The sequence below is a fragment of the Blennius ocellaris genome, assembly GCF_963422515.1.
Source record: "Blennius ocellaris genome assembly, contig: SCAFFOLD_76, whole genome shotgun sequence".
Taxonomy (NCBI): domain Eukaryota; kingdom Metazoa; phylum Chordata; class Actinopteri; order Blenniiformes; family Blenniidae; genus Blennius; species Blennius ocellaris.
Window position 1 is genome coordinate 1 of NW_027661907.1, and position 13,355 is coordinate 13,355.

At 47.3% G+C, this 13,355-nt stretch overlaps 1 protein-coding gene across 1 annotated transcript in view; it reads right to left on the bottom strand.

Annotated features, from left to right (window-relative positions):
* Positions 1–338: 338 nt before the first annotated feature.
* LOC308148614 (transcription factor IIIB 90 kDa subunit-like) overlaps positions 339–13,355 on the bottom strand; it is a gene marked incomplete at its 3' end in the record, with an annotated part of 36,534 nt that continues 23,517 nt past the window's right edge. Inside the window, exons 7-15 of the mRNA XM_080522101.1 lie at positions 13,189–13,338; positions 12,131–12,224; positions 11,496–11,622; positions 10,635–10,674; positions 9,922–10,014; positions 9,118–9,435; positions 1,923–1,984; positions 592–675; positions 339–392 (exon numbers count right to left, since the gene is read on the bottom strand). Of these exons, the coding sequence (XP_080378227.1) occupies positions 339–392; positions 592–675; positions 1,923–1,984; positions 9,118–9,435; positions 9,922–10,014; positions 10,635–10,674; positions 11,496–11,622; positions 12,131–12,224; positions 13,189–13,338 (1,022 nt within the window). The remainder of the gene's footprint in view (positions 393–591; positions 676–1,922; positions 1,985–9,117; positions 9,436–9,921; positions 10,015–10,634; positions 10,675–11,495; positions 11,623–12,130; positions 12,225–13,188; positions 13,339–13,355) is intronic.

Below are 13,355 nucleotides of genomic sequence, written 5' to 3' on the forward strand. Positions count from 1 at the left end.
AGCCCAGTTCCTCCCCAGCGGTGACACGGAACCATGAGAACCTTTCAATTTAAACTAGGATGTTTTTGTACTTTCAATATTTAAAGTAGACATGATGAAATCAAAACAATCACTCCTGAAAAATGGGTGATGAGAATTATACACATAGATCTGAGGCCGTTTGACACACACACACACACACACACACACACACACACACACAACACACACACACACACACCACACACACACACACACACACACACACACACACACACACACACACACACACACACACCCACACACACACACACACACACACACACACACACACACACACACACACACACCACACACACCTTCCTTTCCTTGTAGATCCCCAGCTCCTTCTCCTTGGCGATTTTGGCCTCTTTCTCTGGAAACAGGAGACAAAGATGAAGTTCTACTGATGAAGTGGTGACAGTTGAGGGTTCTATGATAGTCGATGAGTGACAGTAGAGGGTTCTACTGATGAAGTGGTGACAGTAGAGGGTTCTACTGATGAAGTGGTGACAGTAGAGGGTTCTACTGATGAAGTGGTGACAGTAGAGGGTTCTTACTGAGCAGAAGTACCTTTTTTGCTCTTTGAGGTAGGTCGGAGTTCTCTGCCATCCACAGCGCCGTCTTGATTTTGATTTCTCCTTCATTCAGTAGGTACTACACACACACACCACACACACACACACACACACACACACACACACACACACACACACACACACACACACACACACACACACACACACACACACACACACACACACACACACACACACACACACACACACACACACACACACACACACACGAAGGGAGAACAAAGCTTGTTGTGTTTTGGGGTTTTGTTTCCGTGATGACGGGGCTCGGAACCAGTGAAAATACTCCAAATCTGTCGCCATGGAAACGAGATAAAGGCAGCTTTCTGAATGGCCGCTCCAGGTCGCCATGTTGGTCGTAACTAGTTCTTCTGCACATGCTCAGTAGAGCCAATCAGAACAGGTTCTTCCATGTTCTCCTGGACTGGTGGCGTTAAGGTGCTTCTATTCTTGACGCGTCTGCGAGCGACGCGTCATGTTTTCCTGACATAAGTTCCAGTCCCCCCCCCCCCCCCCCCCCCCCCCCCCCCCCCCCAACAGGTACGTACCAACCCACCCCGCAGTAGGTACATACCTGCCCCCCCCCCCCCCCAACAAGTACGTACCAACCCACCCCACAGGGGGTACATACCAGCCCCCCCCCCCCCCACAGCAGGTACGTACCAACCCACCCCACAGAGGGTACATACCAGCCCCCCCCCCCCCACAGCAGGTACGTACCAACCCACCCCACAGAGGGTACATACCAGCCCCCCCCCCCAGAAGGTACGTACCAACCCACCCCACAGAGGGTACATACCAGCCCCCCCCCAGAAGGTACGTACCAACCCACCCCACAGAGGGTACATACCAGCCCCCCCCCCAGAAGGTACGTACCAACCCACCCCACAGAGGGTACATACCAGCCCCCCCCCAGAAGGTACATACCAGCCCCCCCCCAGAAGGTACGTACCAACCCACCCCACAGACGGTACGTACCAACCCACCCCACAGAGGGTACATACCAGCCCCCCCCAGAAGGTACGTACCCAACCCACCCCACAGAGGGTACATACCAGCCCCCCCCCAGAAGGTACGTACCAACCCACCCCACAGAAGGTACATACCAGCCCCCCCCAGAAGGTACGTACCAACCCACCCACAGAAGGTACATACCAGCCCCCCCCCAGAAGGTACGTACCAACCCACCCCACAGAGGGTACATACCAGCCCCCCCCAGAAGGTACGTACCAACCCCACCCCACAGAGGGTACATACCAGCCCCCCCCCAGAAGGTACATACCAACCCACCCCACAGACGGTACGTACCAGCTCAATCTCTCCATCGTCGATGCCACTCAGGTCCAGCTCTCCACTGTCAGCAGTTCCATCTGTCACCAAGACAAGAAGCAACTCAGGACCTGCTGGGAGGTTAGGCTCCTCCCCCCTCACTGGGAGGCTCCTCCCCCTCACTGACAGACCCCTCCTCCTTGCTGGCAGTCCCCTCCCTGGCTGTGAGGGGGCGTGGGCCTGGAGGTCGGCACCTTGTTATAGGAGTGTGAACAATGAATGTTCTTGTTCTTACCAGAGAGAACATTCTATAGGGTTCCTCTACCAGAGAGAACATTCTTTAGGGTTCCTCTACCAGACAGCAGAACCTTCTATGATGTTCCTCTACCAGACAGCAGAACCTTCTATGGTGTTCCTCTACCAGACAGCAGAACCTTCTACAGGGTTCCTCTACCAGACAGCAGAACCTTCTATGGTGTTCCTCTACCAGAGAGAACCTTCTATAGGGTTCCTCTACCAGAGAGAACCTTCTTTAGGGTTCCTCTACCAGACAGCAGAACCTTCTATGGTGTTCCCTCTACCAGACAGCAGAACCTTCTACAGGGTTCCTCTACCAGACAGAACCTTCTATAGGGTTCCTCTACCAGACAGCAGAACCTTCTATGGTGTTCCTCTACCAGACAGCCGAACCTTCTACAGGGTTCCTCTACCAGACAGCAGAACCTTCTATGGTGTTCCTCTACCAGAGAGAACCTTCTATAGGGTTCCTCTACCAGAGAGAACCTTCTTTAGGGTTCCTCTACCAGACAGCAGAACCTTCTATGGTGTTCCTCTACCAGACAGCAGAACCTTCTACAGGGTTCCTCTACCAGACAGCAGAACCTTCTATGGTGTTCCTCTACCAGCATTTCTGGTTCTGTTAAGAACCAGGAAAACATTTTGGAAAACTTTCAAAATTGTCCTGGATTTGATTATTTCTTTTTAATTTGGCCTGAAGGAGGAAACGATAACGAGTGACGAGGATGGAGAGACCGGAGATATAACACTAAATGGAGGGAGGACGAGGAGGACAGAGGGAGGATGAGGAAGATGGAGGGAGGACAGAGGGAGGACGAGGAGAATGGAGGGAGGACAGAAGGAGGACGAGGAGAATGGAGGGAGGGAGGACAGAGGGAGGATGAGGAAAATGGAGGGAGGACAGAGGGAGGATGAGGAGAATGGAGTGAGGACAGAGGGAGGACGAGGAGAATGGAGGGAGGGAGGACAGAGGGAGGATGAGGAAAATGGAGGGAGGACAGAGGGAGGATGAGGAGAATGGAGGGAGGACAGAGGGAGGATGAGGAGAATGGAGGGAGGGAGGATGAGGAGAATGGAGGGAGGGAGGACAGAGGGAGGACGAGGAAAATGGAGGGAGGGAGGACAGAGGGAGGATGAGGAGAATGGAGGGGGACGAGGAGAATGGAGGGAGGACAGAGGGAGGACGAGGAGAATGGAGGGAGGACAGAGGGAGGGTGAGGAGAATGGAGGGAGGACAGAGGGAGGACGAGGAGAATGGAGGGAGGACAGAGGGAGGACAGAGGGAGGATGAGGAGAATGGAGGGAGGGAGGATGAGGAGAATGGAGGGAGGGAGGATGAGGAGAATGGAGGGAGGACAGAGGGAGGACGAGGAGAATGGAGGGAGGACAGAGGGAGGATGAGGAGAATGGAGGGAGGGAGGACAGAGGGAGGATGAGGAGAATGGAGGGGGACGAGGAGAATGAGGGAGGACAGAGGGAGGATGAGGAGAATGGAGGGGGACGAGGAGAATGGAGGGAGGACAGAGGGAGGATGAGGAGAATGGAGGGAGGGAGGATGAGGAGAATGGAGGGAGGACAGAGGGAGGATGAGGAGAATGGAGGGGGACGAGGAGAATGGAGGGAGGACAGAGGGAGGATGAGGAGAATGGAGGGAGGACAGAGAGAGGACGAGGAGAATGGAGGGAGGACAGAGGGAGGACGAGGAGAATGGAGGGAGGACAGAGGGAGGACGAGGAGAATGGAGGGAGGACAGAGGGAGGATGAGGAGAATGGAGGGAGGACAGAGGGAGGACGAGGAGAATGGAGGGGGACGAGGAGAATGGAGGGAGGACAGAGGGAGGATGAGGAGAATGGAGGGAGGACAGAGGGAGGATGAGGACAATGGAGGGAGGACAGAGGGAGGACGAGGAGAATGGAGGGAGGACAGAGGGAGGATGAGGAGAATGGAGGGAGGACAGAGGGAGGACGAGGAGAATGGAGGGAGGACAGAGGGAGGACGAGGAGAATGGAGGGAGGACAGAGGGAGGACGAGGAGAATGGAGGGAGGACAGAGGGAGGACGAGGAGAATGGAGGGAGGACAGAGGGAGGACGAGGAGAATGGAGGGAGGACAGAGGGAGGACGAGGAGAATGGAGGGAGGACAGAGGGAGGACGAGGAGAATGGAGGGAGGACAGAGGGAGGATGAGGAGAATGGAGGGAGGACAGAGGGGGACGAGGAGAATGGAGGGAGGACAGAGGGAGGACGAGGAGAATGGAGGGAGGACAGAGGGAGGACGAGGAGAATGGAGGGAGGACAGAGGGAGGACGAGGAGAATGGAGGGAGGACAGAGGGAGGACGAGGAGAATGGAGGGAGGACAGAGGGAGGACGAGGAGAATGGAGGGGGACGAGGAGAATGGAGGGAGGACAGAGGGAGGACGAGGAGAATGGAGGGAGGACAGAGGGAGGATGAGGACAATGGAGGGAGGACAGAGGGAGGACGAGGAGAATGGAGGGAGGACAGAGGAGGATGAGGAGAATGGAGGGAGGACAGAGGGGGGATGAGGAGAATGGAGGGAGGGAGGACGAGGAGAATGGAGGGCGGGAGGACAGAGGGAGGACTGATGTTGCAAAAACAATCAGAGGGACCCCAGATGGAAGTATAGACCATCAGTTGTACGAATAGAGGACAAAAAGATAGATGGATGATGGGTAAATGGTTGGAGAGATGGATGAATGGATGAACAGATGACTGTATGGGCAAATGGATGAATTAATAAATTATGAGTCTGACTGGAGGGATGAATGAAGAAACTAACAGATGGATGGATGAAGGGAGGGATGGAGGGATAAATAATGGGAGGAAGAAGGGAACCACCGATAAAGGCCAAAGAAAAAAAGACAAAGCAGAGAAAAAATGAAGAAAGTAGAAAGAAAGACAAAAGAGGTGGAGGAAGGAGAGCGAGAGACAAAGAGACTGGTCGAAAATGCAGTGGAGAAAAAGAAAGATAAAGAGGTGGGAAGAAAAAGAGGATAGAAGCACTGAGACAGAGAGAGAGACAGAGACAGAGAGAGAGACAGAGACAGAGAGAGAGACATAGACAGAGAGCGAGACATAGACAGAGACAGAGACAGACAGAGAGAGAGACAGAGAGAGACAGAGACAGAGACAGAGAGAGAGAGAGAGAGAGAGACAGGGAGAGACAGAGACAGAGAGACAGAGACAGAGACAGAGAGAGAGAGAGACAGAGACAGAGACAGAGACAGAGACAGAGAGAGAGACAGAGAGAGAGAGAGAGAGAGAGACAGGGAGAGACAGAGACAGAGACAGAGACAGAGACAGAGAGAGAGAGAGAGAGAGAGAGAGAGAGAGAGAGAGAGAGAGAGAGACAGAGACAGAGACAGAGACAGAGACAGAGAGACAGAGACAGAGAGACAGAGAGAGAGAGAGAGAGAGAGAGAGAGAGAGAGAGAGAGAGAGAGAGAGAGAGAGAGAGAGAGAGAGAACAGATCATCTTTGATGTTCAAGAAGCAATAAAAACAGAAGAGTCCTTCCAGGCCTGAATGACAAACTTCAAATAACAAACAAGTGTAAAACCAACAGTTGCTGGTTCCTGTGAAGAACTGAGACGTTCTTTCTAAAGTCTACAGAGTAGGACAAGGGAGGAGGAGGACGAGGAAGAGGAAGAGGAAGAGGAAGAGGAAGAGGAAGAGGACGAGGACGACGAGGAGGAAGAGGATGAAGACTAAGCAGCTTCTGGTTTCTATTCAATTTTTCATCAAAACACATAAATGTTTATCTTTTATCTTATTTTAATACTTCACAGCGATGCACACTGTAGCACACGATACACACTGTAACACACCGATACACACTGTAACACACCGTAACACACTGTAACACACCGTAACACACTGTAAAACACAATACACACTGTAACACACTGTAAAACACTAACACACCGTAACACACTGTAACACACCGTAACACACTGTAACACACAATACACACTAACACACTGTAACACACTGTAACACACCGATACACACTGTAACACACCGTAACACACTGTAAAACACAATACACACTGTAACACACTGTAAAACACTAACACACCGTAACACACCGTAACACACTGACACACCGTAACACACTAACACACTGTAACACACGATACACACTGTAACACACCGTAACACACTGATACACTGTAACACACCGTAAAACACTAACACACCGTAACACACCATACACACTGTAGCACACGATACACACTGTAACACACCAATACACACTACACACTGTAACACACTGATAAACACTGTAACACACGATGCACACTGTAACACACCAATACACACTGTAACACACGATACACACTGTAACACACCAACACACACTGTAACACACGATACACACTGTAACACACCGTAACACACTGTAAAACACTAACACACCGTAACACACCATACACACTGTAAAACACAATACACACCGTAACACACTGTAACACACCGTAACACACTGTAACACACAATACACACTAACACACTGTAACACACTGTAACACACCGTAACACACTGTAACACACCGATACACACTGTAACACACCGATACACACTGTAACACACCGTAACACACTGTAAAACACAATACACACTGTAACACACTGTAAAACACTAACACACCGTAACACACCGTAACACACTGACACACCGTAACACACTAACACACTGTAACACACGATACACACTGTAACACACCGTAACACACTGATACACTGTAACACACCGTAAAACACTAACACACCGTAACACACCATACACACTGTAGCACACGATACACACTGTAACACACCAATACACACTACACACTGTAACACACTGATACACACGATACACACTGTAACACACCAATACACACTGTAACACACGATACACACTGTAACACACGATACACACTGTAACACACTGTAAAACACTAACACACCGTAACACACCATACACACTGTAACACACGATACACACTGTAGCACACCGATACACACTAACACATGATACACACCGATACACACTAATACACACTGTAACACACGATACACACTGATACACACAACATCACAACAACAGAAGCCACATGAGGATGAGGATGAGGATGAAACCACTTCCTGCCGGGGCAGGAGGCGGCCATTATCCCCCAGCAGGGCGGAGCCTGACGTCCTGACTCACTGCAGGAACAAACAGTTCCTCCCCTCCTTCGCCACCATAATGTCCGCCAGGCTCCGCCCCCCCACCTCGGGCAGCGCCAACACGCCCAGGCTGCCCAGCTGCCCCGGCAGCAGCAGCTGCGAGTCAGCGAACGCATGAATTACTGATGAGTCATGATTAATTTAAGGGACACGTCACTTCTGTTGCTGAACGGAAGATAAACTATAAATAAAACTCTAAACTCAATAATATTAAAACATTATATTAACACTTTCCTTCATTCAGCTGAGGTCATGTGATCACCCACGAACACTCATTCGCCCACTTCAGATGTTTCTGTGCTTTTCTTCGATAACTGACAGTTTGACGCACATTTTAAATAAGTTCTTAATTATTATTATTATTATTATAAATATTGTTATTATTCAACAAATATTCCAGATTGCTTATCTGATTAAACAACTTATTTTTTCTAAACAAACCACAAACATGCAGCAGAAAACAAGTTCTAAACATGAACGCTGAGAGAACGTTCTCGTGGACAGACCAAGTTGCATTGTTATTGCGGTGACTGTCAAAATAAAAGTACCAAGTTGGATTGTTATTATGGTGACTGCCAAAATAAAAGTACCAAGTTGGATTGTTATTGCGGTGACTGTCAAAATAAAACCACCAAGTTGGATTGTTATTATGGTAACTGTCAAAATAAAAGTACCAAGTTGGATTGTTATTGCGGTGACTGTCAAAATAAAAGTACCAAGTTGGATGTTATTATGGTAACTGGCAAAATAAAAGTACCAAGTTGGATTGTTATTGCGGTGACTGTCAAAATAAAAGTACCAAGTTGGATTGTTATGGTGACTGCCAAAATAAAAGTACCAAGTTGGATTGTTATTATGGTGACTGCCAAAATAAAAGTACCAAGTTGGATTGTTATTGCGGTGACTGTCAAAATAAAACCACCAAGTTGGATTGTTATTATGGTAACTGTCAAAATAAAAGTACCAAGTTGGATTGTTATTATGGTAACTGGCAAAATAAAAGTACCAAGTTGGATTGTTATTATGGTGACTGTCAAAATAAAAGTACCAAGTTTGATTGTTATTATGTAACTGGCAAAATAAAAGTACCAAGTTGAATTGTTATTACATTGACTGTCAAAATAAAACCAGCAAGTTGGATTGTTATTACATTGACTGTCAAAATAAAAGTACCAAGTTGGATTGTTATTGCGGTGACTATCAAAATAAAAGTACCAAGTTGGATTATTATGGTGACTGTCAAAATAAAAGTACCAAGTTGGATTGTTATTATGGTGACTGTCAAAATAAAACCATCAAGTTGGATTGTTATTATGTAACTGGCAAAATAAAAGTACCAAGTTGGATTGTTATTATGGTGACTGTCAAAATAAAGCCACCAAGTTGAATTGTTATTACATTGACTGTCAAAATAAAACCACCAAGTTGGATTGTTATTATGGTGACTGTCAAAATAAAAGCACCAAGTTGGATTGTTATTGCGGTGACTGTCAAAATAAAACCACCAAGTTGGATTGTTATTACATTGACTGTCAAAATAAAACCACCAAATTGGATTGTTATTATGGTAACTGGCAAAATAAAAGTACCAAGCTGGATTGTTATTATGGTGACTGTCAAAATAAAAGTACCAAGTTGGATCGTTATTATGGTGACTGTCAAAATAAATTGAAAAATGGAACCTTCCTGGAGAACCACAGCTGCTCACCTGGAACCTTCTCTTGGCCCATGCAGCCTCGGAGGGACTCCTGCAGACCCAGGGTTGCTGAAGACGGCATCGGTCCCAGGATGGACTCAAGAGACGGTCCTCTCCTCCTCGGGATGCCGCCCCCCTCCTCTTCCTGCTCTTCCTCCTCCTCCTCTTCCTCCCCCGGCCGGCTCCGCTCCAGGCGGATCAGAGCCTCCAGCGTCAACTCGCCCAGATCTTTACCGAAGTGGTCGGCCACGGCCTGAAGCTCCTCCTCCTCCGCTGGATCCTCCTCCCACTGATTGGACGGAGATGAGGCGGCCATCTTCTGCTGCACATCTGTGAAAGAAGAGGAAGAAGAGGAGGAGGTGGTAGAATGTTGGTTCCATGACTGCAGAATCAGCAGAAACTCCGAGGTCAACAGAACCTTCAGATCTGGGAGGGGGCGGAGCTTACAGAACCTTCTGATCTGGGAGGGGCGGAGCTTACAGAACCTTCTGGTCTGGGAGGGGCGGAGCTTACAGAACCTTCTGATCTGGGAGGGGGCGGAGCTTTCAGAACCTTCAGATATGGGAGGGGGTGGAGCTTACAGAACCTTCCCATCTGGTCTCCAGAGTTTGGAACTTTTAGTTTCTCAACTTAGAAAACCCTGACATCCAAACTGAGGAGGGTGGAGCTAAAGGAGCCTTGGTTCCTCAACGAACAGTTCAGAACTCAAGGGGGCGGAGTTTTCACAAAGGGGAGGGGGGGGTCTGGAAGGTTTCCCTCTTAAATCTCAACTTTAAAAACGGCTAAATGATCACATCATGTGACTTCCTGTCTTACCTTCTTTGGCGTAGGCGGCGTAGACTCCCCTCAGCTTGGGCCTGCAGCTCTCCAGCTCCACCTCGATCTCATCCTGGTACTCATGGATCTCATCTGGTGAAAGAAAACTACGTTAAAACTCCTAAAACTCCACCTCCATCTCATCCTGGTACTCATGGATCTCATCTGGTGAAAGAAAACTACGTTAAAACTCCTAAAACTCCACCTCCATCTCATCCTGGTACTCATGGATCTCATCTGGTGAAAGAAAACTACGTTAAAACTCCTAAAACTCCACCTCCATCTCATCCTGGTACTCATGGATCTCATCTGGTGAAAGAAAACTACGTTAAAACTCCTAAAACTCCACCTCCATCTCATCCTGGTACTCATGGATCTCATCTGGTGAAAGAAAACTACGTTAAAACTCCTAAAACTCCACCTCCATCTCATCCTGGTACTCATGGATCTCATTTGGTGAAAGAAAACTACGTTAAAACTCCTAAAACTCCACCTCCAACTCATCCTGTGAAACATGGTGAAACAATAAACTAGCAGATTAATAACCACGGATAACCAATCAAATCTTTCTTTCTTTCCCTCTATTTCCTTCCTTTGTTTCATTCCCTTCATTTCCTTCCCTCCATTTCCTCCCTTTGTTTCCTTCCCTCCATTTCCTTCCTTTGTTACCTTCCGTGAAACGTTCCTTCATTCTGTGCAGAGTGACGTCGTACCTTCCACGTCCTCCATCTTCTTCTTGAGCTCCACCTCCAGCTGAGAGGAGTGAGTGAGGGTGAATGAGAAAGTATGAAAGGGTGAAATGAAAGGTATCCACAGTAGCTACAGTTAGCATTAGCATGTATCCACAGTAGCTACAGTTAGCATTAGCATGTATCCACAGTAGCTACAGTTAACATTAGCATGTATCCACAGTAGCTACGGTTAGCATTAGCATGTATCCACAGTAGCTACGGTTAGCATTAGCATGCATCCATGGTAGCTATGATTAACATTAGCATGTATCCACGGTATCCATGGTAGCATTAGCAGGTTCAATACGAGTTTGCAGGATACATGTAATGTTCGTACAAAAACTATCTTTTGCATTTTTACTTTACATTTTACATTTTGATGCAGTTTTGTGGCGACAATTACCACTACTAATAATATTGCTATTACTAAACCATTAGTATAACTAGAACTTACTTTTACTAATACTAATACCAGTACTTATACTAACACTAATACTATTACTAATACTAATACCAACACTAATACTATTACTAATACTAATATTAATACTAACACTAATACTATTACTAATACTGTTACTAATACACTGACGCGTTACTTTTTCAACGTTTTACCTATATTTAGTCGTTTGTTGATTGTAAAGGAAAAAAAACATTTATATTCTTGATAATTTATTGAACCTAATTTAGTAAAGAAAATAATTGTTGGAGCTTAAATTTTATGCACAATTTCCCCGTTTGAATAACTTAAAGAGAAAGGAGCCGGAGAGTGAGAATAACTGGAGGTGTGCCAACACCGTGCTCTCCTGTTTCCCTTGATCCATTCCGGGTTTTCCTTCCCACCTGCTGAAGCTTCTTCCTCCTGAGTCCAGCGGTGAAGCAGGGCGGGTCGCACTCCTGGTCCAGGTCCACCTGCAGGAACTCCTGGACAGTCAGCTGACTGGTGGGCGTGTCCTCGAACTCGTTCAGTCTGGAGGAGGAAGAGGGAGTCAAACTGTACTGACTCCAGTTCCAACATGTCTTGACCTTTGACCTCACACGACGGCGCTAACCGAAGGTGCAAGGAGTCCAGACATGCTCACAACAAATATATTTTTAGCTTGTAGATATATTGATATGTTATCATGTGCAGTGAAAACGCCTCATTTTCAGGGTTTTGTTTTTCAGAACAGTTTCCTGATTTCACAGCAGCATTTTGAAAACGATGTAGTTTTCCTGTTGGGCCACTAGTAGGCACTGTGCAGAATCATTCCCTATGGCCGTGGCGCATTTCCAGCATTTAAACAAAAGCAGATAACAAGAAAAAAGCCAGATTATCTTTTCTGTGTTAAAGCATCAGTAAAACTATTTCTCGGTCTTCTTACAGTTCAGCAGAGAAAACGTGACTTCACATTGAGTTGCAGTGTTTCTACTTTAATCTCAGGTTCATTAAAACAAGAAGAAAACAAGCAGATTTCAAATCTTCCTCCTCCTCTTACCTTTTCCTCAGAGTTGATTCGCACACTTTCACCACGTTCACCACTTCCTTCAGCGTCCGGCGAAACTCGTGCATTCGAGCAGCGACCAGGAGAGCTGAAATCAAACAAACCAGAACCAGATTATAGAGCATCTTCCTCCTCTAATCCAGATTATAGAGCATCCTCCTCCTCTAATCCAGATTATAGAGCATCCCCCTCCTCTAATCCAGATTATAGAGCATCCTCCTCCTCTAATCCAGATTATAGAGCATCCCCCTCCTCTAATCCAGATTATAGAGCATCCTCCTCCTCTAATCCAGATTATAGAGCATCCTCCTCCTCTAATCCAGATTATAGAGCATCCCCCTCCTCTAATCCAGATTATAGAGCATCCTCCTCCTCTAATCCAGATTATAGAGCATCCTCCTCCTCTAATCCAGATTATAGAGCATCCCCCTCCTCTAATCCAGATTATAGAGCATCCTCCTCCTCTAATCCAGATTATAGAGCATCTCCCTCCTCTAACACCAGATTATAGATCATCTCCCTCCTCTAATCCAGATTATAAAGCATCTTCCTCCTCCAATCCAGATTATAGAGCATCTTCCTCCTCCAATGTCAGATTATAGAGCATCTTCCTCCGCCAATGTCAGATTATAGGCACATGTTTTTTTTCTCCCCACTTTTTCATTTTTTTGGTGCCCTGCAGAAAACAACGCTGCATTCCAGAGGAAAACGACGCCGAGCTCCAGAGGAAAACGACCAGTGAGACAAGTTCAATCATTTAAATGATGACTCAGCGAAAACATTCCATCTTGGAGAACAAAAAGAAAAAGTGTTTTCTATCAACCAATCAGAGAAACGATCCGTCAGGAAGTAAAGTCACATCATTTATTAACGTCAAACTGCAGCGGAGTGTCTTAATGAAGAGATGGAGCCACTAGAGGACGACGTTATGTATAAAAGACACTCGTTATGTCTTCCTGCAGACTCATGAAAAGAAATGATGAATGCGAGTGAGTGAATGATGAAGGCGGAAGTGGGCGTGGCCTCACGGCAGCGTCCTACAACAGACTCACCTGCTCCACAGAGTCCCGACGGCCTTCGTCCCGTGTGCATCCAGTCCCTCTTCATCCTCTGCACCAGCCTCATGGCCGTCATGGACACGTCGTGGTTCTTCTCGCCGAACTCCAGCAGCTGGGCGAAGCGAGGGATGTAGAGGCAGGGGTCTGACGACACAACAACA